We start from the raw sequence: 25,406 nt of genomic DNA on the forward strand, positions 1-25,406 counted from the left end.
GTCCGGAGACCGAAATTAACCTCTTAATTATCGCCCCATATCGCTCATTATTATCCCATCCAAAATTATTGAACACATCATATTTTCAAACGTCATAAAATACCTTGAGTCCAATAACCTTCTCAACATTAATCAACATGGATTTAGGAAAGGACTATCATGTGAAACGCAACTCCTAGAATTCATACATAACATTCACTCTAACCTTAACCATAAAAAACAAGTCGATGCCATCTTTCTTGACTTTGCAAAAGCCTTCGATAGAGTACCTCATAATCGTCTTTTGATCAAACTTCAGTATTTCAGTGATCTGATTGACCTAAGCCGTTTTGGAGCACCTTTCGGAGCAGCCAAAACAGTGTTTTGGAGCAGCAAAAGAGCACTTTGGAGCAGATATTCTTAGAAAAATAAAATTATTCGTTTTAAGTGCTGGACAAACGAAGGACACTTTTCTTGCCGCAGTAAACATATTATAGTCAAGTTAGACCACCTGGGAGTCTTTCAACATGTAACTGAAATGCCAATCACATGAAACATAATTCAATACTTCAAGGAGCGATGGAACAATTTTTGTACTTTGCGCAAATACCGCTTAAAACGGATCCCTGATGTTAATGACCTATGAAACACGCGTTCGTTTTTCACTTCACACAAAAGAAGTCCCAGAAAAAAATTAAAGAAAAACCAGCAGCGTTCACTCCCTCAACTCGTAGCCAGAACAAGTGGCCACGTGATCTGGAGCTGATTATATGCCGCCAGTGATCATAGCCACGCGCTGGGGTTGGCAAGGCACAGGACACGCGCTGAGTTCCAGACATTGTTATGGCTCGGCTGTTGTCGTCGTTGCAGCGATTGGACACGGGCCACTATCCGAATGCTTCTCGAGCTAGCAATTGTCATGAGCCCAAGTCGAGTACCCACGCAATGCTCGGGTCCAATCTATGAGCCGTATTCAAATATCGTCACTTGGGTGTACTGCGATCCCCGAGTTACGTCATCAAATTTTGCAAAGGAGAGATTGAATGAAAATGATCGCTTTTGTCCTTGAAATTACACCGCAACAAAGGAGTTTCTTGGCCAGTGGCATTGCGTGTGAGTATCCTTAAGTCCCAGGTGTGCCAGTAAGCTTGTGTCAAGTGAAAAACATTCCAATTGAATATTGTTGCTCTGCTCCTTTCAGTAAAATGGTACATATATATGTACCTGCTATAGGTAGCTAAAAACCAAACTGCATCTATTAAAATTTATTTTAAAGTGACCATGCAGCTTAGTATTAAATATCGCAGCATTAGGTTGACTAGTTATATAATAAACAGGAGCAGTCTCTAACTGTTGATCCACGTTACCACTGCAGTGCAATACGAAATTGTCACGCAAGCGGAGATAGCTCTTCGATCGAAACCATGCCACTCCGCTCCGTCGCCAACTGGTTGCCAAAATTGTACACAAAATGTAACTGTCCAGCATACGACAAAAAACAGCCCAGCCGCACGTGCTTGCCAGAGCGGCTGGCGAGGTACAAGCTAAACACACACACAAAAAAAAAGAACCTGAGCACATCGACGCAAGATATCACGAGCCAGGGTCAGAAAGTTCTTGGAGCGCTTTGGGCAACGACTGAACTCGAGACAAGCAAGCGCGCTGTGCGAGTTCAGCGTAACAGACATTGCCTTCTTTGCTTTAGCTCACTTCTCTTCACCAACTCTCTTGCGGCAGATTTTTCAAGTACCGGCGACCCCTCGAAAAAAAGCTTACCGAGAGAAACCCAAGCAAAACTTCGACACAGCAGTCTTTGATCTAGAGGAAATTTTTTTAGTAGAGCATTAAACAAGAATAAGAATGTTGGTGAAGATTAAGGCGGTCCTTACGTTTCAGTTTAGAAAGCGCCATATCTGCAGCGACGTGGCGACGGCAACACTCGACGTCGCGCGACCACGGCGACTGGCAGGCAGGTACCAAATGTAGTTTTCCCACGGCCATTGCTTTCAGGAGCAAGTGCTTCAGCTCACAAAGTAACTCCCGCCGCGCAAAAACGTGGTTTCGTTTCAGAGCATGATGACATGGCTGGTACCCACGCTGGTGTCGGAGCGTCCGCAGACACCCGCGTCTATCGTTGAAATTTTTTGAAAAAACGCGAAACAACGAGAGCGTGAAATGAGAGACGGCGGGAAAAACCATGCAAGACCGGATGAACGAGTGATGCAGGGTACTTTGTGTCGGGTGCCTGCTTGCGCCATTTAGCTCACGCGTGCTCATTACAGTACTCAGCTTAGATTTGGTTTTGAAAGGCGAGCAAAATTGGTTCTTTGGCGCAAGCTTGGCGCAGATTACCTATATTTTGGCGAAATGTATCAGGATGTAGCAGGGTTAGCCCTTCGGCGCAGTTTGGCACAATTGGCGCAGCAATCACATCACTGGTATTTTAAAATTGATCCCCTTATCATCGCCTGGATATCACAATTTCTTTCTGATCGCTCTCAATACACCGTCGCAAATAACTCCGAGTCATCTCGAACTAACGTAACATCAGGCGTCCCTCAAGGAAGCGTACTCGGACCACTTCTTTTTCTAATCTACATTAATGATCTCCCTCTCTGTGTCTCTTCCACCATCCGCCTTTTTGCAGGTGACTGCGTAATTTATCGCACAATCATGACTACTGACGATCATTCATCCCTGCAAACCGACTTATCATCCATTGCTCATTGGTGTGACACGTGGCAGATGTCGTTGAACCTAGATAAACGCAAAGTGCTAACCTTTTCTCGTATTTTGTCACTATCTTCTTACACCTACAATATTAACGACACTGTACTCAGTAGTGCTTCATCCTACAAATATCTTGGTCTTCACATAACAAGCGATTTAACATGGACCACTCATATTAATCAGATAATCGCTAAGGCAAATAGCACACTAAGTTTTCTACGAAGGAACTTAAGACTCGCCCCTCCCTTAAAGTGAAACAGATCGCATACCTAAATTTAGTCCGCCCCAAGCTAGAGTATGCTGCATCCGTATGGTCCCCGTGGCAGAACTACCTCAAACGAGAACTTGGAAGTGCGCAAAACAGAGGTTTGAGATTTATTTATTCTGATAATTTTTTTTACACTAGTGTTTCTGGTTTGCGAGAGCGAGCGAATATTCCTGAGCTCGCTTTAAGAAGGAAGATATCTCGATTGACGCAGTTTTTCAAGATCTACCACCACAACCCTACGCTTAGAAAAATTTTACTCCCACGTCCCAATTCGTTTTTCCCAAGACTAGACAACAGCTGTAAAATAGAGCCTATATTTGCCTCCACCACCTCCTACGCCAATTCTTTTCTTCCTTTGACAATATTAGAATGGAATGCTTTACCTGATAACATAGTTACAACTAACAATGTGGATGTATTTAAAAAGCTACTAGGTGAACATTTAGATCCCTGTGCAAATAATGTTGAGTCTTAACATGTTAATATCGTGCCCTTCATTTACTTTTTTGTTATTTTTTGAGTTTATTTGTATTTTTATTGCTGCTCACGGGTTTGCATCACTATGTTTTATATTGAAATGTTCAGTTTGTCATTCATTGTGTTGCTGCTCACAAGCTTGTATTACTGTTTTTACATTGAAACTATTAGTGTCCCATCCCTTGTGTCATGCCCTGTAACGGGGCCTTCGAGGTATTATGAAATAAATAAATAAATAAACTTGTCTTTTACTTCAACTTGAAAATTTAGTTTTTTCGCACCATAGTCTCAGGTGCTACATTATGATTATTTTTCTCTTCTAATATTTTAAACCTCCTCACTTGCGCTGACCGACCAAGAAGTAGCGAGAGTTCAAAAAGCTACGGGAAAGCCGCTCCCAGTACAAACGGGGCGATGCGTCGTCTGCTCACGTTTCTGGTGAGAGTAGAATAGCCCTCCCGGTATTTCTTCAGAGTTGACAAGGCATCACTTTGTGATAGAAATTTAACAAAACCAAATTTGGGGAATGTACTTTGAAGTTAAAAATTGTACTTTCCTCGGAAAGGAGCAGAAACAATCCTTTAAGTAAAGTACAAGTACATATTCAGAGAATGTACTTCAAGTGAAGTACAAGTTTCCTAAATATAATATAAGTAGTACTTCAAGTACAATGTACTTAAGTATATTCTACTTTAAGTACAATGTACTTAAAGTACTTTCCAACACTGGCCACAGACGTGTTCAGCAGGATGCTACAAGCCCCAAAACATTATTCATACAGTGATATCTCGAACGGATCGAGCGATACTTTAGAGCAGTGGTCGGCAACCAGCGGGCCCGCGAGGCAGTATCGTGCAGCCCCTAGCCCCCTGCACCTCCCCCCCAATGCGGTCAGCTAAAAAAAAAGATATTAAATAAAAAATTGAAAGCCGTTTACAGCTCCCTGTAACACCGAATTAGAGCGCAGCTCTTGAGGAGGAGGAGGGAAGGGTACTGGGGGGGTGAAGTGACCTGGGGGGGTCACGTGACGATGCCGATGATGTCATCAGTGACGTCACTGATGACGTCATCAGTGACGATGATGATGTGGACTCCGATGACGTCATCAGTGATGATGACGATGACGATGCGGATGTCGGTGATGTCATCAGTGACGTCACTGATGACGTCATCTGTGATGATGACGATGACGATGCGGATGCCCCCCCCGAAGTCACGTGACACCCCCAGGGTCACGTGACCCCCGCCGAGGTCACGTGACCTCCCCGATGACGTCATCGTCACTGATGACGTCACCGGCATCCGCATCGTCATTGTCATCATCACTGATGACGTCATCAGTGACGTCACTGATGACCTCACCGGCATCCGCATCGTCATCATCAGTGATGACGTAATCAGTGATGATGACGATGACGATGCGGATGCCGGTGACGTCATCGGGGAGGTCACGTGACCCTGGGGGTGGTCACGTGACATGGGGGGTGTCACGTGACTTCGGGGGGGGGGGGGGGCACGTGACTTCGGGGGTCACGTGACTTCAGGGGGGGTCACGCGACCTTGGGGTGACCTTGGGGGTCACGTGACCTTGGGATGACCTTGGGGGGCCACGTGACCTTGGGATGACCTTGGTTACGCCGACGGCGACGGCGACGCCGCTCAAGCCGGGAACGGGCCCCTAAGAGCTGCGCTCTAAAAAGTTGACCCTCTTTTTCCCCTCCCCCCACCAATCTCAGAGAGGCCGTGGAGGCTCATCTTTTCCCTTCCCGCTGGATGTAAACCATGCCCCGAGGGCATTCCCCAATCTCCCGACCCAGTGACCTTGTTGGCAAGGGCTCTTCTCAACCCCACTCAAGGGACGGAGACCTGCTCTGCGGTACACTGTGCTCTGCGGTTAGCGGGGCTCGCGACACAAAGCGCAAAGACCAATGCCGCCTTCCGAAAAGTCGTCAAAGCTGGATGAGACATCGGGGAGCCCCTAATTGGAAAGCACCAAGGCTGGCGGGGTCGAAAAGCTATTACCTCTCAAAGGGGATCTTTCCCGCCATCCCTACACAGGGGAAGAGAGGACATCTCCATGATAGTATATGCAGACCGCAGGCGCCGGCTTTTACTTTTTCTCTCTGTGTTCTCAGAGTTGCCGCGTCGTCCGCGGTTTCCTGACACTTTGCTTTACTTTGTAATTTTTTTCTGGAATTTCACGGACAAAGGTTGTGCCGCGATTCGATGGGTAACCAGCCGTAACAAAAACAGAGCCACGTGCTTGTCCTTAGCCAAGTATGTGGCTTGGCGGAGCTGAGCTACAGTGGGAACACAGGGGGGAGAGGGGGGCGGGTGCAGGCATTGTTCAGTACGCACGGGCGGGGGCTCTGCGTATTGCCCAGCACCCCCAGGGAAATGTCAGCGGGCGCTCAAGCCCCCCTTGCCCCTCCCTCCCCCCGGTTCCGGGGTCCCTGTCTTTGTGACCGTCACTTGCAAAACTCGTTCTGATTGGATACTTGCTACACGACCAATCAGAACAAAGCCACTGAGGGCAAAATGGTGAGCACTTTGCTTGGGCTCAATAGAACAGTCACTCCTTTGTATCCGTTCGGGCAGTCCGGTCGTCTCAAGGGCCCTATCGACAACTTAAAAAGTAAGTTTCAACATTACCTGTTACTCACATAAATGTGTTTTCTAGAATTCGCCTTTAAAACAGGTTATCTTCTTTCTTTTTTTTCTTCAGAATGTTCGTCTGCAACATGTCACCGTCTAAATGCGGCAAGAAGCGAAAAATAGATTTGGAATGCCGGACATTCAATGATCAGTGGACAAATCATTTATTTGTTCAACATAAGGATAAAGCGTTATGCCTCGACTGTAAAGAAGCGCTTTCAGTATTTAAAGAATATAACCTGCGTCGACACTACCAGTCCCACCATTGCGACAAGTACGACTCTCTGATGTCAGGAGCCAGAGCCGCGAGGATCGAAAGTTTGAAGAAGAGCCTGGGCATGCAGCAAGACGTCTTCAAGAAGAACGTCCAGGAGAAGATGGCTCTGGTTCAGGCCAGCTACTGAAACTCCAAGTTGATCGCAGAGAGTGGGCGGCCTTTTACAGAGGGGGAGTTTGTTAAAAGGTGTTTGTTGACAGTGGCTGACGATCTTTGCCTGGATAAGAAGAATGTATTCAAGAAGCTTAGTCTGTCGGCTTGCACTGTCACAAGGAGAATTGAAGACATGGGTGAACAGTCATTCAGTAGTTTGAAGGATAGAGCCCGAGCTTTCCAGTGCTTCTCTTTGGCGCTTGACGAAAGCAATGACGTCTCTGATACTGCTCAGTTGCTTATCTTTGTGCGGGGAATCGACACCAGTTTTGAAGTGACGGAGGAGCTAGCTGCTCTAGAAAGCCTGAAGGGCACAACAACAGGAGATATTTTTAACAAGCTATGCGAGTGTCTGGAAATGCTGCAGCTAAAATGGGAAAACCTCAAAAGCGTAACGACTGATGGCGCAAGAAATATGATTGGCTGTAAAGCGGGTGTCATCGGACGCATCAACTCAGAAATGACACGCCTGGGCGTTGTTGCTCCTATTCATCTTCATTGTATTATCCACCAGCAATCACTGTGTTCCAAAGTGACGCGCTTGGAGTCCGTGATGAAGGTGGTCGTACCTACTGTCAATTTTATTCGCAGTCACGGACTGAACCATCGTCAATTTCAACAGTTCTTGTCGGAAACAGAGGCTGAGTATGGGGATGTCCTGTACCACACAGAAGTTCGATGGCTCAGCAGAGGAAGAGTTTTGCGACGTTTTTTTGAGCTTCGTGAGATCGCAGTGTTTCTTTGTGGGAAAGGGAAACCTCTCAAAGAGCTTGCTGATCATGATTGGGTGCGTTGTCGGCACTCCTGGCTGACGTTTCTCAGCACCTGAATGACCTGAATGTAAAATTACAAGGGAAGGGGAAACTCGTGTCCACGATGCTCGCAGACGTGAGAGCTCTCGAGATGAAGCTCAGTCTCTTCCAAAACCAAGCTAGAGAGTATAATTTTTATCATTTTCCTTGCTGCAAGATTTTTGCAGGCGAGACAGCAACGTCACTTCCCACGGAAAAACTCGGCGAAATCTTGCGCGAATTGAGAAGAGAGTTTGAAGTTAGGTTTGCGGACTTCACGAAGCATTCGAGCGACATTTGTTTATTTCGAAATCCATTTAATGCAGATCTTAGCCGGGTGCGAGAGTGTTACCAGATAGAGCTGGCCGATCTGCAAACAGATAATGATTTGAAGAGCGCATTTGAAGCAAACGACCTTGTTACATTTTATGCTGGCCTTGCGGATTCTACGCTCATGAATCTTAAGAAATCCGCAGCCACCATGATTACAGTGTTCGGGAGCACATATGTCTGCGAGCAGACTTTTTCAAAAACGAAGTGCATAAAATCCAACTTGCGCTCACCAATGACTGACGAGAACCTTCTCAATGTTTTGCGACTCGCAGTCAGTAGCTTGAATGTGGATGTCTGTAGTTTGGCGAGCGCAGTTCAACACCAGAGGTCTCACTGAATGGAGTCTCTAGGTTTTTGTGGAAATGTTGCATCTCATGTCGTGTGGCGTGAAATAAAGAAACTGTTCATTTTCAATTTATGTACGTCAATGTAAGTTCGTGCAAGTGCTTTTTTATTTGTCATTTTTTGCTTTAACCCCCCCCGGCCTGCTGCTTGCCGACCAGCCCATTCTGCTCTGGCTTCGCGGCGACTCGGCCCGCTGTGCCAAAAGATTGCCGACCACTGCTTTAGAACGCTAACCATGAAAAGTTAAATGTGGTTGTTGTCGATGCATTTTTATATTAGTAATGCGTTTGTACTACATTTCATTACATTTTTGTTTAGCTTCTTGCACGGTAAAATGTACTAACACCTGCCAGAACCTCCAAGAGGAGGTTAGCGGTATTTATAAATAGATAAGTTTCTCAGCTAGATTTAGCAGGCAAATTACGACATCACATCACGCAACACCGTGACGTAACACGACACCATAATGGTTTCCCCACTAAATTTGGCGGAGAAATTGATGCCTCACGAGTACACTCACGCTATGTTTGGTCACTCGACACCTAGACATAAGCGACACCCTATTTACCACTAAACTTAGCAAGGAAATGGACGTCACGTGGCACTGTGATGACGTGCAGTGAGATGAGCAAGAAAGGCTAGCGGAGGGTTCTCATACGTAAAAACTCCTCGTGACAAGAGAGAGGGGGGACTGACTTGAGGCCGTTGCTGAGGTACTTCTGGCGCCCGTTGAAGAGGCAGTTGCAGACCTTCTCGACCAGGTCGAAGGGCTGCTGGATGACCGGTTCCACCAGGGGCACCAGCCGCACCACGCCCACGTCCACGTCCGGCTTGGGGAAGAATGAACCGCCTGCACGCACCACCCTGTCCACTCTGACACCTAAAGGGGGCTCGGCAGCAAGTTACCGCGTGCCCGTGCTTCTCCCGCTCGCTCCACAGTAAGGGTTTCGTGCCCCGACATGCGTAAAGCTGCCCGCATCCACCATTGCTCCGTTTGTGTTCTCACGGGATTCAACCCGCAAAACTGCGTAGAGCTCACATTTAAATCTACAATTCGGTATTTTTTTTCTCAGAGACAATGTCATGGCATGATCACGTTAATTACATTATATCCAAATTGTCCAGCATTGTTGGCTTGATATATCGTAATAAACACATACGTATTTCCACTTAAGGTAAAGTCGCTAGTATATAAATCATTATTTTATTCCCATATAAACTATGGTCATCTAGTATGGGGCACAACTACTTTCACTAACTGTAAAAAATATTCATTTTGCAAAAAAAGATACAAAGAAGTATTTGCAAAGTTGCACTGCAATATCGAATGGATTCATTTTTTACTCAACTGGGTGTAATTAAAATTTTTGATTTGTATAGATACCACCTTTGCCCAAAATATATAATTGAAAAAAACATGCACGTACATCATCTTGAATATTCAGCGAATCTAACACAAAAAGCACACTCGTACCAAACGCACATTCTGCAACCCTGGCAAGTGCCTTCTTTTAGAACAAATTAGGGCCATTATACCCTAGCATACACACTAGCGACCATCCTTAACCACCTTCATATGCACAACATAGAACTTGACACGCTATCGGTGGGTACCTTGCGGGACATGACACTCTCTGGGCAAATCAGCCACGATTGGACAGTGCTTTTGTGTGTATTTTCTAAATATTTTTTGTAAAGGGGAATATGCTTGTGTTTTGTATATTGTACAATTAATTCATGTAGACTATTTTTTTCTGGTTTTTCCTCGAATGATGTGGGGCAGTGGTATTTTTGTCTACTCTTAAATATTGTATGCCAGAATCTTTTTTTGTTATAGTGCCTTGAACGATGCATGCAAGTGACGTTTTGCTATAGTGTCTGCTTATTTTCTTTAGTTTCATATATCTCATTGCCGACTGTTCAATCTCTTTTTTGTTTAGTGTTCTCAGGGTATTTCTTTTTTTTTTTTTCATGCATGCTGCTTGTAGCTGCTGAGGTTGTGGGGGTAAAACAGCTTTTTTCCAAAGCCCCCATCAACACTGTACCTTTGTTGTTGGAAATAAACCTATTATTATTATTCCTCTAAGCAAAAGTGGCAACGACGGTGATTCACTGCCAAGTTTTTTGTATATCTGCACTGAAATCTGCTTCTAGTACGGGGCGACATTTTCCGGTGTCGGCGATTAATAACAGCAACGTGAAAAATATTTTTCGCTCCTCATTTTATCGAACAGCTCTTCGCTCACTGGAAGGTCCAGTACAACTACGGTGAATCGGATGAGTGCGGGCTTTTTTGCCAGCGCACAAAGCGGATCTACGTTTTCAATTTTCACCCCTAGCGTGAAAGAGGTTAGTTAGTGAACGTCTTCTACAGCACGGTGCTCGGGTAAGCTGACACTCATTCGAAGCCACGACCTCGCCGAGGGCCGGACCGTGCCTCTGCCTACTTGTCACACGCTTTTAATCTGCTACCATTAACGTATTAGTAATATGAAGATAGGTGGTTGAGCACGTCGGCGTACCGCAGCTCGGAGAAAGTGGAACAAAAGCTCGCGCCACAGGGTTCAACCGCCTCTTCCTGTCCATTTCGATGGGGTTGCAGTAACGTTAAAGACCTTGAGCTAGCAGTGATACGGCAGAGACAGCAGACGCAGGTCCCAACTGACCGGAGAGGGTGAGCTGGTGCTGGACGCTGCAGTAGGCCTGGCACATGACGGACAGGCGGCAGCGCTGGACGTGCATGACGGGGGCCACGATGCGCTCGGCCACCTCCTTCTGGAAGGTGAGGGTGAGGGGCACCCGCCCGTGCAGGAAGGGGCCTTTCCGCTGGGACGCCATGCGCAGCCACCGCACCAGCAGCGGGGTGGACACGCTGAAGGGCAGGTTGCCCAGCACGTGAACGGGGGGCGGGGGGCCCTCCCACGGCACGCCCAGCTCCCTGCGGGCAAAAACAAATGCTTTCTTCTGTTCCTTCATTTGCTTCTGCAGCTAATGATCTAATTTCTTTGATCACTTTTCCTGAAAGTCACTAAACGAATCCCAATGTAAATTAATCCGCTTCACAAGAGAGAAATCCATCCTATAGCATTGGTTTAGACGGAAGAGCTCCAACCAAAAAGCAAAAAACAGTTCAGCCCGACGTTTCAAAACCTGCTCGGTTTCAAAACTGAGCAGGTTTTAAAACGTCGGGCTGAACCGTTTTTTGGTTTTTGGTTGGAGCTCTTCCGTCTAAACCTAGTCTAAACCTGGTTTCACTGACGATGTTTCCTGGATGGGAGACGAAACGTTTGATTAAATGGACCTCTTTCCAGTAAGGAGTGCCCCATGACGGTTTCGCCGCCTACTACAAATGGAGGGCAACCGGACTCGCCTTCTCCCATGGGAACAGATTAGTGTCGCAAGAAAACAGTGCCCCCCAAAAATGGCGAAAGGGCGGTCAAGGTCAAGTGGAAAGGGTGTGCGCGTGCGCAGACGCTTACTGGAAAAAGGTCCATTGTTAATCTTGTTGGGTAAAGTCGGAGCAAATTTTTTTGATCACCTAGTCTTTCCCCAACCAGAAAGATATCTGTCGAAAATGTTCTCATTCACATATCATCGGTACTTCCTCGAATCTGACCTAATTGAAACCGTTTTAACGTATGAATACCTTGGTGCAAGACTAACGTCAGACATCTCATAGAATAACCATATTGAAGCCCTACATTCTGACTCATAACCGTAACCTGTGTAATGCTCCTCCACTTGTCCACAAAATGGCATACGACACATTCATCAAACCAAATGAGAATATGCGGCTTCCATCTGGAGTCCCCATCAGGTCTAACTCATCAACCACCTGGAGGCAGTACAAAATTATTGAGCTTGACCTGGATGTATTAACTAGCCCATGTTTTTTTTCTTTTTTGTTTGTCTCGATTTGTATAACATGCACGAGGTGTGATCAAAAAGTTCCGGGACTGAATTTATAACTTAATAATAGAGGGCAGCACAATGATGCGCACACAGCAGTCGGAGGAAGGGACCTTCGTGCCTCGTTATATCAAAGGGCGTCACTTTGTGAACGTTTGGAGCTGCGCTACATGAGCTTATTTGACCATATGCACGAGCATAATGGCGATCTCTCCATAGACTGCAAACCAAAGCGGGAGCGAACATCAATTTTACGTCAAACTCGGCAAACGCAAAGCAGAAACCTCTTAAATGATTCAAAAAGGTTATGTAAAAAAGCAGTGAGGTGTGCAAGGTATTTTTGAGTGGCACTCGCACCTCAAGAACGGCAGAATGTCACTGAAGTCAAGGAAAGGTGGGATAAGGTTGCCTTACCGCTCTTCGTCTTCCAGCGACGCTCTGCCGTTCCAGAATCGCAAGTGCCACTTGAAACACTTCGTAAAATTCACTGGCTTTAACACAGGCCAGCTGAATAATTTCAAAGACCTCTGTTTTATATTTGCCAAGTTTAACGCATAATTGATGTTCACTTTCGCTTCGGTTTGCTGTCTATGGTGAAATCGCCAGTGTGGTTGTGCATGCGGTCAAACAAGCTTGCGTAGCACAGCTGCAAGTGTTCACAAAGCGACACTTTTTGGTATAATGGGACACAGTAGTCACTTTTCTCAACCGCTGCACCCTCATCACTGTGCTGCCCTCTTTGTCTATGCTACAGGATCAGTCCCGAAACTTTTTGATCACACCTCGTATTTAACCCCCCCCCCCCCTTCATTAATGTAGGTAATACCCTAACTGGGCCCTTAAGGTGAAAATAAATGGAATTAATGTATTCTCTTTCATTTCTTTGTGTTTCAAAGCTGTACCACTACCTTTAAGGCTTTCAGTCCAGAGTCGCGGTATCGCTGAAATAAATAAAAATAAATAAAAGAAAGCGCACCATTTAGTTAATCGGGCTACGGTGCTGGATTTTCTTTGTCGTTTAAGGAGTGCTATTCGGGTAGGGATTTGCGCGACATCAGTGATCGGCAGAACCTGCGGGACTCGCTTCACGACTGAGCATTTGCGAAAACGGCAGGGGGGCCCAGAGGTATTTCAGTGTTATTAGACGCACATAATAGCGGTCGCGCTCTCCAGACCACGGCTCAGTGTGTGCCCAAGAGTAGAAAAATGGAGGCATGCCTGAAACGGCGATATGCATTTATGGCAGCAGCGCTGTTAAGGCTCGTCCAGATAGGACACTTCAGAAATCGTGAGGCAACACAACACCATCGTGTCATGCGGCGCTCCGCTTTCGTCCGTTTTTTCCCAGTGGGAATGTTTTTTTTGTCAAAGTTTGCTTGTTTTCTTCACACAGGCCTTGACCATAAGCAAAGCCCCCAAAACATTTTTTTATTATTTGCGATAACTGAACGACATGTTCACAGTTTATAGTGCTTGATCTCCTTTTCATAAATCCAGTGTTCTAGATACAATGCACATGCAAAAAAAAAAATTATTGCATGGATGAAGGGCATGTCAACACACGTAAAAGAGCATAATAAAATAGTCTAATTCACTCTTTTTGAAGCACCGAGGGCAAGAAACAACAAAAAAAATCTGCAAAAGACTTTTTTTTAAATAAATCAAAATTACAAAAACAATTTTTAAAGGACTAACAAAATGTTTTGTACTTTTTATAACTATAAAAAACATACCATCTAATTTAACCTGGATAGTTGCATTCTATGGATCCTCAAGCCCATGAATGCCAAATTTGGTTGTCATAGGACAATATGAAGAAGCAAAAAAGATTTTTGTGCACTAACTGTGAAGATGCCTCAAAATTGCAAAATTAAAAAAAATGTCTGATTATTACAATAGATCAGAAAGCGGTACACGCTCCTTCGTGGCGGGAAAAAAACAACACTAAAATGGTCTTTTCTAAGAAATTGAAGCTGCAAAATATTGCAAAGGAGAGGAGATGGCTAGGCCTACTTTTCGAAACAGTTGTAATGGCAGGCTATGTGACAATTTGAAGAACCGCGCATCCGATCACGGATATCTTTCTGAGTCGCTGGGAGGTTTCCAAATGCAAATCTGGCTGATTTCGCGACCATATTTAGTCTTTACGTTTTTATACATAAACTATAAAAATTTAAGGATAATAAATTGTACTAAAACCTGAAATGAGAATTTTTGCGAAATTTCGACCTCATCTAAGCCTTCTCATGTGAATGGGAATGCTGTGGGCCGCTGGGACACTTCATTTAAAGAAACCAGAAAAAAGTACTCCCTGTTTTCTCTGATACAATCAGAGGAGTCACAACTATTTGAGAGGTTAGAGAGTGACAGTAGAGGGAGGGAGGAAAAGAGGGGGGGGTGCAATGTAATTTTTCTCTTTCCTCCGTATTGTTTACATTAAAGGAATACTTCAACGAAATTCGAATTACACCAGTCATGTTCAGAAATAGGCTGAATATGATCCAAACTATCTGTAAAAGACAATCGCACGTTTGTATTTTGAGCTTGATGGCTGTATTTCTTGTTATTAACGGCTCATTCTTTTAAGCGCCCTGAGAGAAGCCAGCGGAGAGCACGTCACATCCGGCGCAATCATGACATAGTGACACGTGACACGGTCGAAGCACGCCAGCGATCGGGCCACCGCAACTAACCGCAAAGCTTCTTTTGTGTGAATTTTGAGTGATAAGTTAATCTTCTATAACCTTGTAGAGGGAGAACAGCAATGTCTGGGTCACACAAAAGACAGTGTCGTTGAGCGGGGAGTTCCTCCCTTCCTTCTTCTCTTGTGCTGGCCGTAGAGCTGTTGGGATCACGTCAGGTTCAAAGCATGTTGAGACAGTTATCGTCACTACCTGTCAAGGTTTCCAGACGGGCATGACAAAGGAGGCTTTAGCGACATCCACCAGGTGCTCTTTCTAATTGTTAAATTTTTTTTTTTAATTCCTGTTTGTGACTTTTTTTAACAAGATATTGGTGTGTCGTATAGACCAAAGAATAAGCGACAAAACTTTGCAGAACTAGTGTGCCTGGAACGCGTCTCCGATTGACGTGTTTACCGCGGCCAAAAAGTGGTCTCTCGATTTCCGCCTGATGACGTCATACAAGTGCCATGCTGTCGCCGGTCGCGACCCTGGTGGAGTCTCAGCAGCTGTGGTGGATGTGCAGACGCCTGTTCTGCTGCAGGTCGCTCTTCACTGCGACAGTCCACGGAAGCTACAGCAGTTGGGACGCCTGTGACGCCGTGACGACAGCGACACTCCCGTTCGCTCGTGCTTTTCGCCAGTATTTCTATGACCAACCGCCAGGATCTATGACAGGCAACAACATGACACTCTGGCTTCTGTGACGTCATTTGTTGCCACTTCGGGACCACTTTTGATGTATGGGCAGCATAGGACGCTAAGCACACCAGTTGGAGACGCGATCCAGGCACCATAGTTGTAGTATCCCTTTCAATTTTCTTCTATGGGGCCGATCACCCTCCTGTTCCACTGCCGCTGGGTTCAATGCCCCAGTTGCCCAACAGAATGCTTTTTCACCTTTACTTTTAAAAGGCTTAGATCTGTACTGAGTGACATGAAAATCTTGGTTTATATTTGTAACATTAAAGGGACACTGACAGGGTATTTATGCTCGCCGAGGTTTTTATTTGCACGTGACACATGAGAGCCCAACTACCCTGAACACAATTTGTAATTCGAAATTCTTTTTGTTTCTGCTTGAAAACTAAGTGGTTCGAGTCACACTCACTCTCTCCTCTGAGGTCATGCGCCGCATTTTATGGTTTAGACACAACCATCAAATATAATCAAAGCCATGGGTCATCCAAGACACACACTCAATACTAAAAATAGACAAAAAATATGGCACCTATTTTTTGTGGCTTCTGAAAAGCTGCAAATGCATTAATTGACAAAAATAGAAGTAGCACAGCCCCGTGACCTCCGGTAACTCTCTCCTCCTCCATATTTCTTCTTCCTCCCCAGTCCAGTTTTGATTTCAATTTCAAACAGTTGCATTTTTTTTGTGTTTTTTTTTTAACTTTATTAAAAATATATATAACGCTGTAGCAAAATACTGACTGGGTACTCTTCTGACACCATAACGAATTGCCTGGCAAAAAATGAATAAATATTTTTGGGGGGTGTCCCTTTAAATTTACATAAATTTTGAATCAATATTTGCAGGAAACAAATGCACCACCTAGGCATACTTTTTGTTCCCTAGTGTTGGAGCATGCGATACTGATTTCTGAGATTTATTTTGAGTGGATTAGATGCGTGTGGACCTCAATGAGACCCAGACGGCAGAGGAATGCGTGCTCCCGTCAGCGTTGGGCACTCACTGAGGGATCAGGTCCTCCATGCTGTAGTTGAAGACGTCCCCCATGATGATCTTGAGCCGGTTGTCTGCAGCCTCTGCCAGCAACTGCGCGACAGCGTGGACCTTCAGGCTTCATTTTTCACAAAACAGTCCCTTCTTGGGGCATCCAAAACGAGAGATGGTGAAAAGGGCTAGAAATGCAGGCAAGCTGGTCACCTAACTCTGTGATAAACACCAGGCTGGGAAAAACCACAAGTCTCAAAACACAGCTATTGCTATACTTCCTCATGTCACAATTTATCCACACTGTCAACCTTCTCAAAGGGCTACCACTACCCCTTGCAAACAAGGTGACAGAGAAATGGATCTACAAACTGCACTGGGAGAAACCAAAAAAAAATAATGGTTACAAAAAGAAACAGCATGTTGTAGGAGACAAGTGAAAGCAACGGCAAATAACCCCTTTTTTGAGACCTCTGCATCACGTCATCCCTCACTCTCTCTAGTCACGGGGTTTTCAGCCATCATCAGCTCGTTTGCACCCAAACTTTCTGATGCATTCTTTTTCTCACTAGCTTAATCGCAAGAAAGTGTTGGCAACCTTCGGAGAGGGCCGACGGCGTGTACATATCCTCAAATAGTGAAGTTGCTGCGTTTAAAGTGTTTTGCGTGGTTGCCCTTTTTTTTTTTTCTAGTCTCGGGTTTGTTATAGAGCCGGTTAACAGTATTGCAAACTCATAGAAATATGCTAATTTTGATAGTCACTGATTTGCCTCAAGTTCAATTCAACACATCAAAGGGATACTGACACGAAAATTGAAATACACCTCTCACGTAAACGTTCGGAAATAATTGAAACATGACCACAAAATCTGCTAATGACAATCACAAGTTTGTATTATGAACGGATGGCAATAATTTCCGTTACGTGTCTCGGGAGATCTGGCGCCCCAAACGCGTTTGTGACGACACGTTTAACTTCACAGGCTACAGGGACGCCGGCCTGGTTGTGAGCTTGGCCCCTCGCTCACTCCAGCCCTCACTCACACGCACAAAACAAATGGACAAGATATTCAGAGGCTGCCTCTTCAGGCCTGTCACTGAAGGCACGCCTCTGGAAAGCGTGAAAAACTGGGATTGTATGTTTCTGGAATGCCTTTACTCTATAGCCTTTCTGAATTTAAAGCAGCCAAATAGCGTGCCAAGAAGAGTAAAGCAATGAAGAATATTCGGAAAACGTGGCGTGGGTAGCTAAAAAATTGGCAGAGTACCATTTAATAAAACACCCAACGCTCCAAACAAATCTTTCGTTACACCGTCCGCTTTTGTTTTACAGTTGGAGTCCCTTTCACGTCCCCGAGATCATAACCAAACGACGGCAACCGAGACAAGCGTGTGCTGCCTGTAGTGACATGGAGCTTGGCGGAACTACGGGCCCACTTTGAGAGGACCGCATAACTCAATCTTGTAACGTACCACAATGTAAGTCAGCGCAGAAGTGTAACTGAGTAACAAACTAACAAAAATAATGTTTTTGCTACGCTACCTCCCAGCGGCATAGCCAGAAATATTTTTCGGGCGGTATTTTCTTTCGGTGGTGCAGTTTGAGGTAAAAAGAGATAAAGGAAGTGTGTATGAACAAAACCCTATGAAAACGGTTTCACCTCACGTTCTCAATGTGATCCCCACATAACAAAAAGACAAGCACACGTGCTACTCCATACCTTAAATGGCTAAGCGAACACATTAACGCGCGAGCACCCAAAGAGCGCGCAATAAATAAGTGTCATAGACAAAGGTTTTGCTCTCGACAACAAGTGCGAGTGACCGGATGGCTTCGGACGATGCGGTTGTGCCTGCTGACAAAGGTTCCGATTAGAGCCTTCGCTTCATTTGGAAACAGCATACCTGCCAACCTGTGGACTTTTAAATTCGTAAAAGTCCCGCGGCTGCGGCGGGGAAGGGGGGGGGGGGGGGGGGGGGGGTTACGCGAAGCGATGCGCAGTTAGGCGCGTTCCCACCGGCGATGCGATCTAGTCGCGCGATAACTTTCATCGCAAAAGTGACCATCGCGGGCAAAAAGCGACGCGATTTGAGCAGTCGCTTCTCGACCCGACTTTTTTGCGATGCAATCTAGTTGCGGAGTGGCTGAGCCAATCAACGGCGTTCGGAGCAAGAGTTTTCGAGAAACGACTCGCCAACGCAAACGAAGGAGTTGGACTCGCTCATCGCACACGCCGGTGTGACCATCTAATTTCTTTTGTGATGCGATCTAGTCGCATTGCGCGACTGCTTATATCGCCGGTGGGAATGCGCCTTTAATGTCAGCCTGGCCAGCGTGCGAAACGGTTACATCACACGTGCGCGTGCTCCAAAATCCGAACTTCTCTCGCTTTTTGGGCGGCACGAAGCACGGAAATTTCGACGTGTAGGACTTCAGGAACACCTGAAAGTACCTCTTTTGAGGTTTGGAGTTCAGCATTGCGCCGCAAAGCCACAGTGACCAGGAGAATGCTACAGTTACACATGCAACAAACAAAGACGCCGTACTTCTCGCCTCGAAACTGGCCTAAACAACGAGGCCCAACAACGTCTGAACACGCCGAACCAACGTGCACCCCTGCACCGCCGAACACACGAACAGAGGCTTTGAGCTTTGGATTGGCTTTCGATCCGTGGCCACCGGATAGACGGATAGTAAAAACCACGACGCTGCTGTGGACACTACCTATTGTCCTCTTGTGGCGATGAAGCTACCGCCAACAAGAGAGTTACAAAAAAAATTTAAAAAAATATTAAAAATTATATTTCGTAAGATTTGAAACAAGATTCGTAAAATCGTAAAATTAGTCCCAATTCGTACATTTTACGAAAAATTCGAAAGAGTTGGCAGGTATGAAACAGGGTTCGTACAAGATTCAAACAAAGACATTCAAGGAATTTCAAGGCCTTGTAGGAGTATTTTTAAGGACCTAACTCAATGCTGGACGTACCAGATTTCAATAAAACACTGTTGTCAACAGATTGCAGATATAATTTTTATTGCACTGAGCAAAGTTTAGGGTAGATGTTTCCTGCCCAGTAACTGTTGTAAAATCTTCCCTCCTTGCTGGAAAGGCCTCAAACGGTGCGCTCAGACCAGACAGTAAGCAACCTAGTCCCCATCTACTTGCTGTGATGCCTACTCTGTAGGCAATGTGCATTGTGTGGAGGCCACAGGTGCCAATGTCAACACACAGAACTTGGTATATTTAAAATTGTGAAAAAATTGTAAGGGTGCAGGCGAGCTGGTGGAAGTTAACCATAGTTTTGTTTAACCCGAGACTGGGGTATTTCAGAAAAGGGACGAGAAGAAAAGAGGCCACAAGGAGGCGAAACCTCTGGTGGCTACAGGAACCACCAGAGGTTTCGACTGTGGGACACAGGAAGAAGACAGCATTTTGAACGAAACTGGAATGTGCGACGAAGATTAGTGTTGGACGCTGTAAAAAGGTTGAATGTTGGGTTTGGAAATAGTTGTAGTTTTGTGAATGGTGACCAATCCGCTGGGGCTCGGAGGAGCGGTATTGTGAATCCTTGTAAAGTCGCATTTAAAGAGAGGACGGAGGGATTGTTGAGAGGAGGACCGAAGTTTTGTGTAAATGTAAAACCGTCGAGAGTAGATGTTTTTTCCGCGATCCAGACAATTGCTAGAAAAGTAGGGTTAGACGAAAGGGTTGCTTTTGTGGACTACGCGGTCAGTAGAATGGAAAGAGTTGTGGATGATTCGTATAAAAAAGACAGGAGGAATTTTCAGGCTATCGCAGAAGTAAGAAAGGACTTTAAATCTAGATCACTGGAATTGTTACAGACCGATAAGAGCGGTATGTTTGCCGTCCTTCCATTGGCGGTTTTTGAAAAAAAGTCAACAGAGGCATTAGACTCGGTATTCATGACATGGCAAGGCAAGTTGGGAAAATTAAGGAAGGACATCTCAGCTACACTTAAAGACGAGGGTTTAGAGACCTTAGCCAGGAAAGTCCTGAATCAGCCGAGAAGCACTTTAAGTTTAAAATTCTTCTTAAAGGACCACAAGCCGGAAATGCCGTTCCGCACGGTTATTAATGAGAACGGAACGTGGCAGAGCATGGTTTCGAAGTTTCTTCAAAAAGGTTTGGACTTCGCTAGATTGGAAAACAGTCTTTCGTTAAGAAACTCAGACGATTTTGTTCAGATTTTAGATGCTCACCATGGGAGGCAATGCTCGTTGATCTCGATGGACATTAAAGATCTGTACTATTCTCTTGAAAAACAGCTGTTGATGAGTAGGGTTAGAGAGGCTTTGGAACGTAATTTGGTAAAATTTCAATCAGGTACGGGGATTCCGGTAGATAGTTTTTTAGCGATCCTGGATCTCTATCTTAAAGCCACGGTAGTGGAGTTCAAGGAACGCATGTGGATTCAAAAGAAGGGTGTGTGTATTGGGTCTGCGGTGGCACCTATTTTGGCAGAAATTTATTTAAACTCTTTGGATAACGCGATCTCGGAAAGGCTGGCAGTTTGGGGGTCTGGTGAAGTTTTAGTGAGAAGGTATGTTGATGACATTGTGGTCATGAGCTTTCATGGGAAGGATACGGGAGCAATAGAGAGTCTGGTGAGAGCCTCAGCACCGGAACTTACCTTTACTGTTGAAGGGCCAGACAGAGGAGTTTTGCAGTTTTTAGATTTACGTATTCACATGCAAGAAGGAGTGTGCTGGGAGTACGGAAAGGAATCGGCAAAGCCAGTTTTAAGTAGAAGAAGCTGCCATTCAAAGACTGTGAAGGCTGGGGTGGTCAAATCAATAATCGGAAACGCTCTAAAGAAGTCATGTCTTCATTATGTAGGCCAAGCCCTCAAAAGGCAGTGGGTGAGGTTAGAGGATGCGGGTTATGATAAAGTTTTCATCACGAGGCAGCTCTCCCCAAGTTTCGGCGAGAGAAATGGAACAACGAGAGAAAGAACTAAAAAGGTTGCCGTAGTCCCGTACTACCACAGTGTTTCGCATAACCTTAAAGCGAGTGCTCACAGATTTGGAGTTGACGTAGTGTTTTCATCTGATTACAAATTAAACAGGATGACTCCATTCTTTGCACCTCCAAAGGAATGCAGAAGGCAACATCAGGACAGGTCAGTGGCTTGCAAAGGAGGTGTAGTCTATGAGATACCCTTAGCATGTGGTTTTAGATATGTGGGGCAAACTTCGCGGTGCGTGAATGACAGACTGACCGAGCATAAAAGAAATGTAAAAAACGGGGCACCGAACTCGGAGATCGCCAAGCACGTGTCTGAGTGCAACAATTGTAAGGTGTTTTGGTCGGAAACGGAGGTGATACATCGAGAGGAAAATGAGATAAAAAGGGTAGTGAAGGAAACAGTCCGAATTAAGTCGATGGGAAATTGTATTAGCCAGCCATCAATGCATATAGGAGAAAGCTCAAGAAAATTCCTCAAAATGTAAACCCCCCGTTTTTTTTTGTTTTTTTTTTGTTTTTTTTTTTAGCTATCCAGCACTTTGTGCGCTGCCTACAAAGATGCAGTACAGGTGCAGGACATATTGTTTGTTCTGGTATTCCTTGTTAGTTCTTTCAAGTGTGTAGTTGAGGTTGGAACTTTTGCATTCTCCCCTTTGTGTATTTTGGTTCATGGTTACCCTCTTCCGCTTTCCTTCAATGTGTAGTGCGGGTTAGAATGACCAATTGCCGTTTTTTTTTTTTTTTTTTGCTTTACGGTAATTAAGTACCGGCTAGTTTAATGATTTGTTGCTTGGCTTTGTGTAATTAGGTCTTGTATGCCCTCTTTCCCTTTGGTTCCGTGTGTTTGCGGGTTTGAAAAAACCTTTTAACGGTTCTTTGTTGACTTTGTGTAGTCGGAGGCTTATCTTGTCCTTTTGTCTGGCTGAAAGATTTTTCTTTTGTAATGTTTTGGGCCTATGTTTGGCTTAGTGTATTCCGGGTGTTATGTTGTCATTGGTCGACTTGGTTGGTGGTGTGTGGACGTGGTGTATAAAAGTGCATACGATGGAATAAAATCCTTAGCTGTGTTTGAGACGTCGCCTCCTTGTGGCCTCTTTCCTTCTCGTCCCTTTTCCGAAATACCCCAGTCTCGGGTTAAACAAAACTTTGGTATATTTGTTGTAGGTGCACTTAAAAGTTCTGAAAGAACTTCAAGTTAACATTGGAAGCATCCATCGATATCTGAAGAATCTTCTCGAGAGGCAGTGGTTTGAGTGCACTCAACAGCTTTCCTTGTATGTCCCCGACCGTGGAGTGCCCCATAAACACCGAGTTGTAGTACCTTGTTGTCACCTTGTGAGACGAGTCCCAACCTTACGTGCACATCCATTAGTTTACAATGCAAATAGTCGCTCGAAGACTCATAAAAAAGCACCGTGTAGTGCTCACACTGTTCAATCTTCTGCTGCAAGGCCGTTAGAAAGAAAGGCCTCAGTCCATGGTACGTCACACAGGCGCACTTCTTTACTCAAAAAAAAAAAAAAAAAAGCTTTTGCCACCTCACTGTCTGGGAGCATGTGTTGGAACAACTTACCCGCTTCTGACAATGACCGGTAGGAACAGTGGGATGTGACAACCTTCAGAGTCCACAACACTTCGGCGTTTGTCACCGATTCGTGCATGTTGCAAGCAGCGTTTAGGTTTGGCGAATGCGGTAGAGGCGAGACAGTGGTTTGTTCACTCGTGCCCGGAGCAAGGTAATTTTGCATCGAGCTCTTGGCTGCAATCTTTATGATGCCGGCATCTTTCACGCTCTTCATAAGACTCTTCAACGCCGACTCGCCCATGGCGGCGACATCGAAGGTTTTTCCACACGGCTTGCATCCTGCACGATGCTGATTTGCCATATGTGGCGCCACCCAGCCCTTATATTCATCACTAAAAAGCCAAGCGCCTTGAAACCCGCTTTTGCCAGGCAGTCCCGGATCAGACTGGATTCGGATCTGCTCCAATATGGCCAAGCAGCCAATGAACATTGGCTAAATCTAAACAAATTGAGATAACATAGACTGAAACAAGGAGCAATCGATAAGCATAACAAAAATGTACAATATATACCCGCATTTCCTATTATAAATAGCTTTTCACAGATTTTCAAGGTCTAGCCAAAAAATCCAGGGCTTTCAAGAGCCTTGAAAACCCAATTTTTAAATTCAATGGTTTCCAAGGGTTTCAAAGGCTTGTGCGCACCCTGGGAAAGCAATCGTACATCGAATGTGCCCGTGGTCTCCATTAAACAAAAACAAAAACGTGACAGTGAGGTATCAGGTAACTGTTCGTTACTCAGCACACGAAACGCGGTCCTCGAGGTTCCTCCCGCTCGTATCTCGGCACGTGTCAGCCGTAAAAATAGTGGAGGCACAACTCGCATACTTCTCACTCTCTCTTGCAACTCCGTTCACTCGTAAGCTGACAGTGCGGTGCAAGCTACGTGCTCAGTTTGGCCAGTTGTGCGTCTATTGTTTACCACGTGATCACGCTCCCGCCCCGTATAGCCACACAAAGAGAAAGGGAAGAGGTCAATTGGTCTCTCCAAAGCATAACTTCCACCACGCCGTCATCATAGGGGCCTTCGGGGGGAGAGGTCACCCTCACCTTTGGCGCTCGAGGTCACTCCCAAGCATGCGTGTGTCCATAGCTGGGCACCTGCTTTAACGAGCTCCAGTGAGCTTAAAGGGATACAGGACCGAAATTTCAAGCTCACTAAACAAGGCCGGGCGGATAGGCGAGAAGCTGTAAGACCAAAAAATATCACTCATAAGGCGATATATCTAACGGATCGCCGTATTTTTTGGAAAAGAAGTGCGCAATAAACCCGGCCGACGAGACAAGGCACGTCACGATTCCCATTCTCTCTCCTCCTCACTATGTCCCTTCACGCTGGTGAACCGAAGCGAGGAGGAGAGAAGCGAGGCCGCTTCTCCTCATTCTGAAATTCTCCCGGAGAACAGTTACGTCAAAGAACTTGCTTGATCGCGCCCTTTTTTTCCAAAAGTATGGCCACCCGTTTGAGATATCGATGTACGAGTGATGTTTAGGGGTTCGTAGCGTTCCGTTCAACACTTCTGCAGCCTTACTTTGCGAAATCCAAATTTCGGTTCAGTATCCCTTTAAGAAAAGGATTCAGGCACTAATCTGGATGAGTTCAGCGACGGCTCGAGGCTCGAGCATTTCTCCCCATGTCCAGGAACCACAACATTTCTGGCGTTTCTCTCTGTCCAAGGAAGACTTTCATTTCTTCTTCCGACTCGAGAAGATAATGGCCGGTATAATCTTTACGCTCCCGGATGCCTTCTTCTCGAGCGCATATTTTTATTCCTATTCTGGCAAGCGACAGCGTCGCTGCTGACTAGTCTGGTTCAATGTGGCGGCATGATTTTTTGCCTAGCGCGATGTCACAAATGCAGCTCGCAAGTCCCTATAGACCAACATGTCGTTGACAAACGTTTGCTTACGGCAGGTGCAAGCACAGTGCGTGCACAGAAACTGCGTGAGGTAACACGCGTGTACTGACAGCAGCGTGACATCCGAGCATTTGTGTACAACAGCTATTGGGGTAACATTTGCCAATACAACATTCCAGTGCAAGTTGAGGAGTTTGTGCCCAATTCACGAGCCGCAGTCTTCTAACGCAAAATGAAACAAACAAGCCTAAGCGAAATCTGTTCATCATTTGAATGTCTTGCCATAAAGCTGGCAGGTACGGAAAGAAGGAAGAAACTATTCTTAGGAGTGCAATCCCAGAGCGAAAAGGAATCTTTCACATCTTTCCCGAAGTGTCATCCTCTTTCATCCGAGATGACAGCGTGCACAAGCTCCCAGACAACCCTAGTGGTGGGAACCTAGACAGGCGGGACACAGCGGCTCAGGGTCTTCAGCGCACGAGTCTCGGTAGAACGCAGCACTCATGATTGCCTCTTGTTTGCCCTATGTCTGCCTGCACACGGCTGAACATCAGGTGGCGGCTTACGTCATCTAGTCAGTGTTCGCATAACAAGAGTGCATCGGAAAGTGCTTGGGCTGCACGAACGCACCTGCAGCCCGATCCCCGAGCAAGGTACTGAAAACCCGCTCGATTTAAAGGACCTTCC

At 45.6% G+C, this 25,406-nt stretch overlaps 1 protein-coding gene across 1 annotated transcript in view; it reads right to left on the bottom strand.

Annotated features, from left to right (window-relative positions):
* The window catches only part of LOC8029053 (mitochondrial dimethyladenosine transferase 1), a 44,963-nt gene that overhangs the window by 19,082 nt on the left and 475 nt on the right, over nucleotides 1-25,406 (bottom strand). The window contains exons 2-4 of the mRNA XM_002402871.5: nucleotides 16,305-16,387; nucleotides 10,675-10,946; nucleotides 8,705-8,858 (exon numbers count right to left, since the gene is read on the bottom strand). Coding sequence (XP_002402915.3) covers nucleotides 8,705-8,858; nucleotides 10,675-10,946; nucleotides 16,305-16,387 — 509 coding nt within the window. The remainder of the gene's footprint in view (nucleotides 1-8,704; nucleotides 8,859-10,674; nucleotides 10,947-16,304; nucleotides 16,388-25,406) is intronic.

This window comes from Ixodes scapularis, unplaced genomic scaffold, assembly GCF_016920785.2.
Source record: "Ixodes scapularis isolate PalLabHiFi unplaced genomic scaffold, ASM1692078v2 PGA_scaffold8__174_contigs__length_109621045, whole genome shotgun sequence".
NCBI lineage: Eukaryota > Metazoa > Arthropoda > Arachnida > Ixodida > Ixodidae > Ixodes > Ixodes scapularis.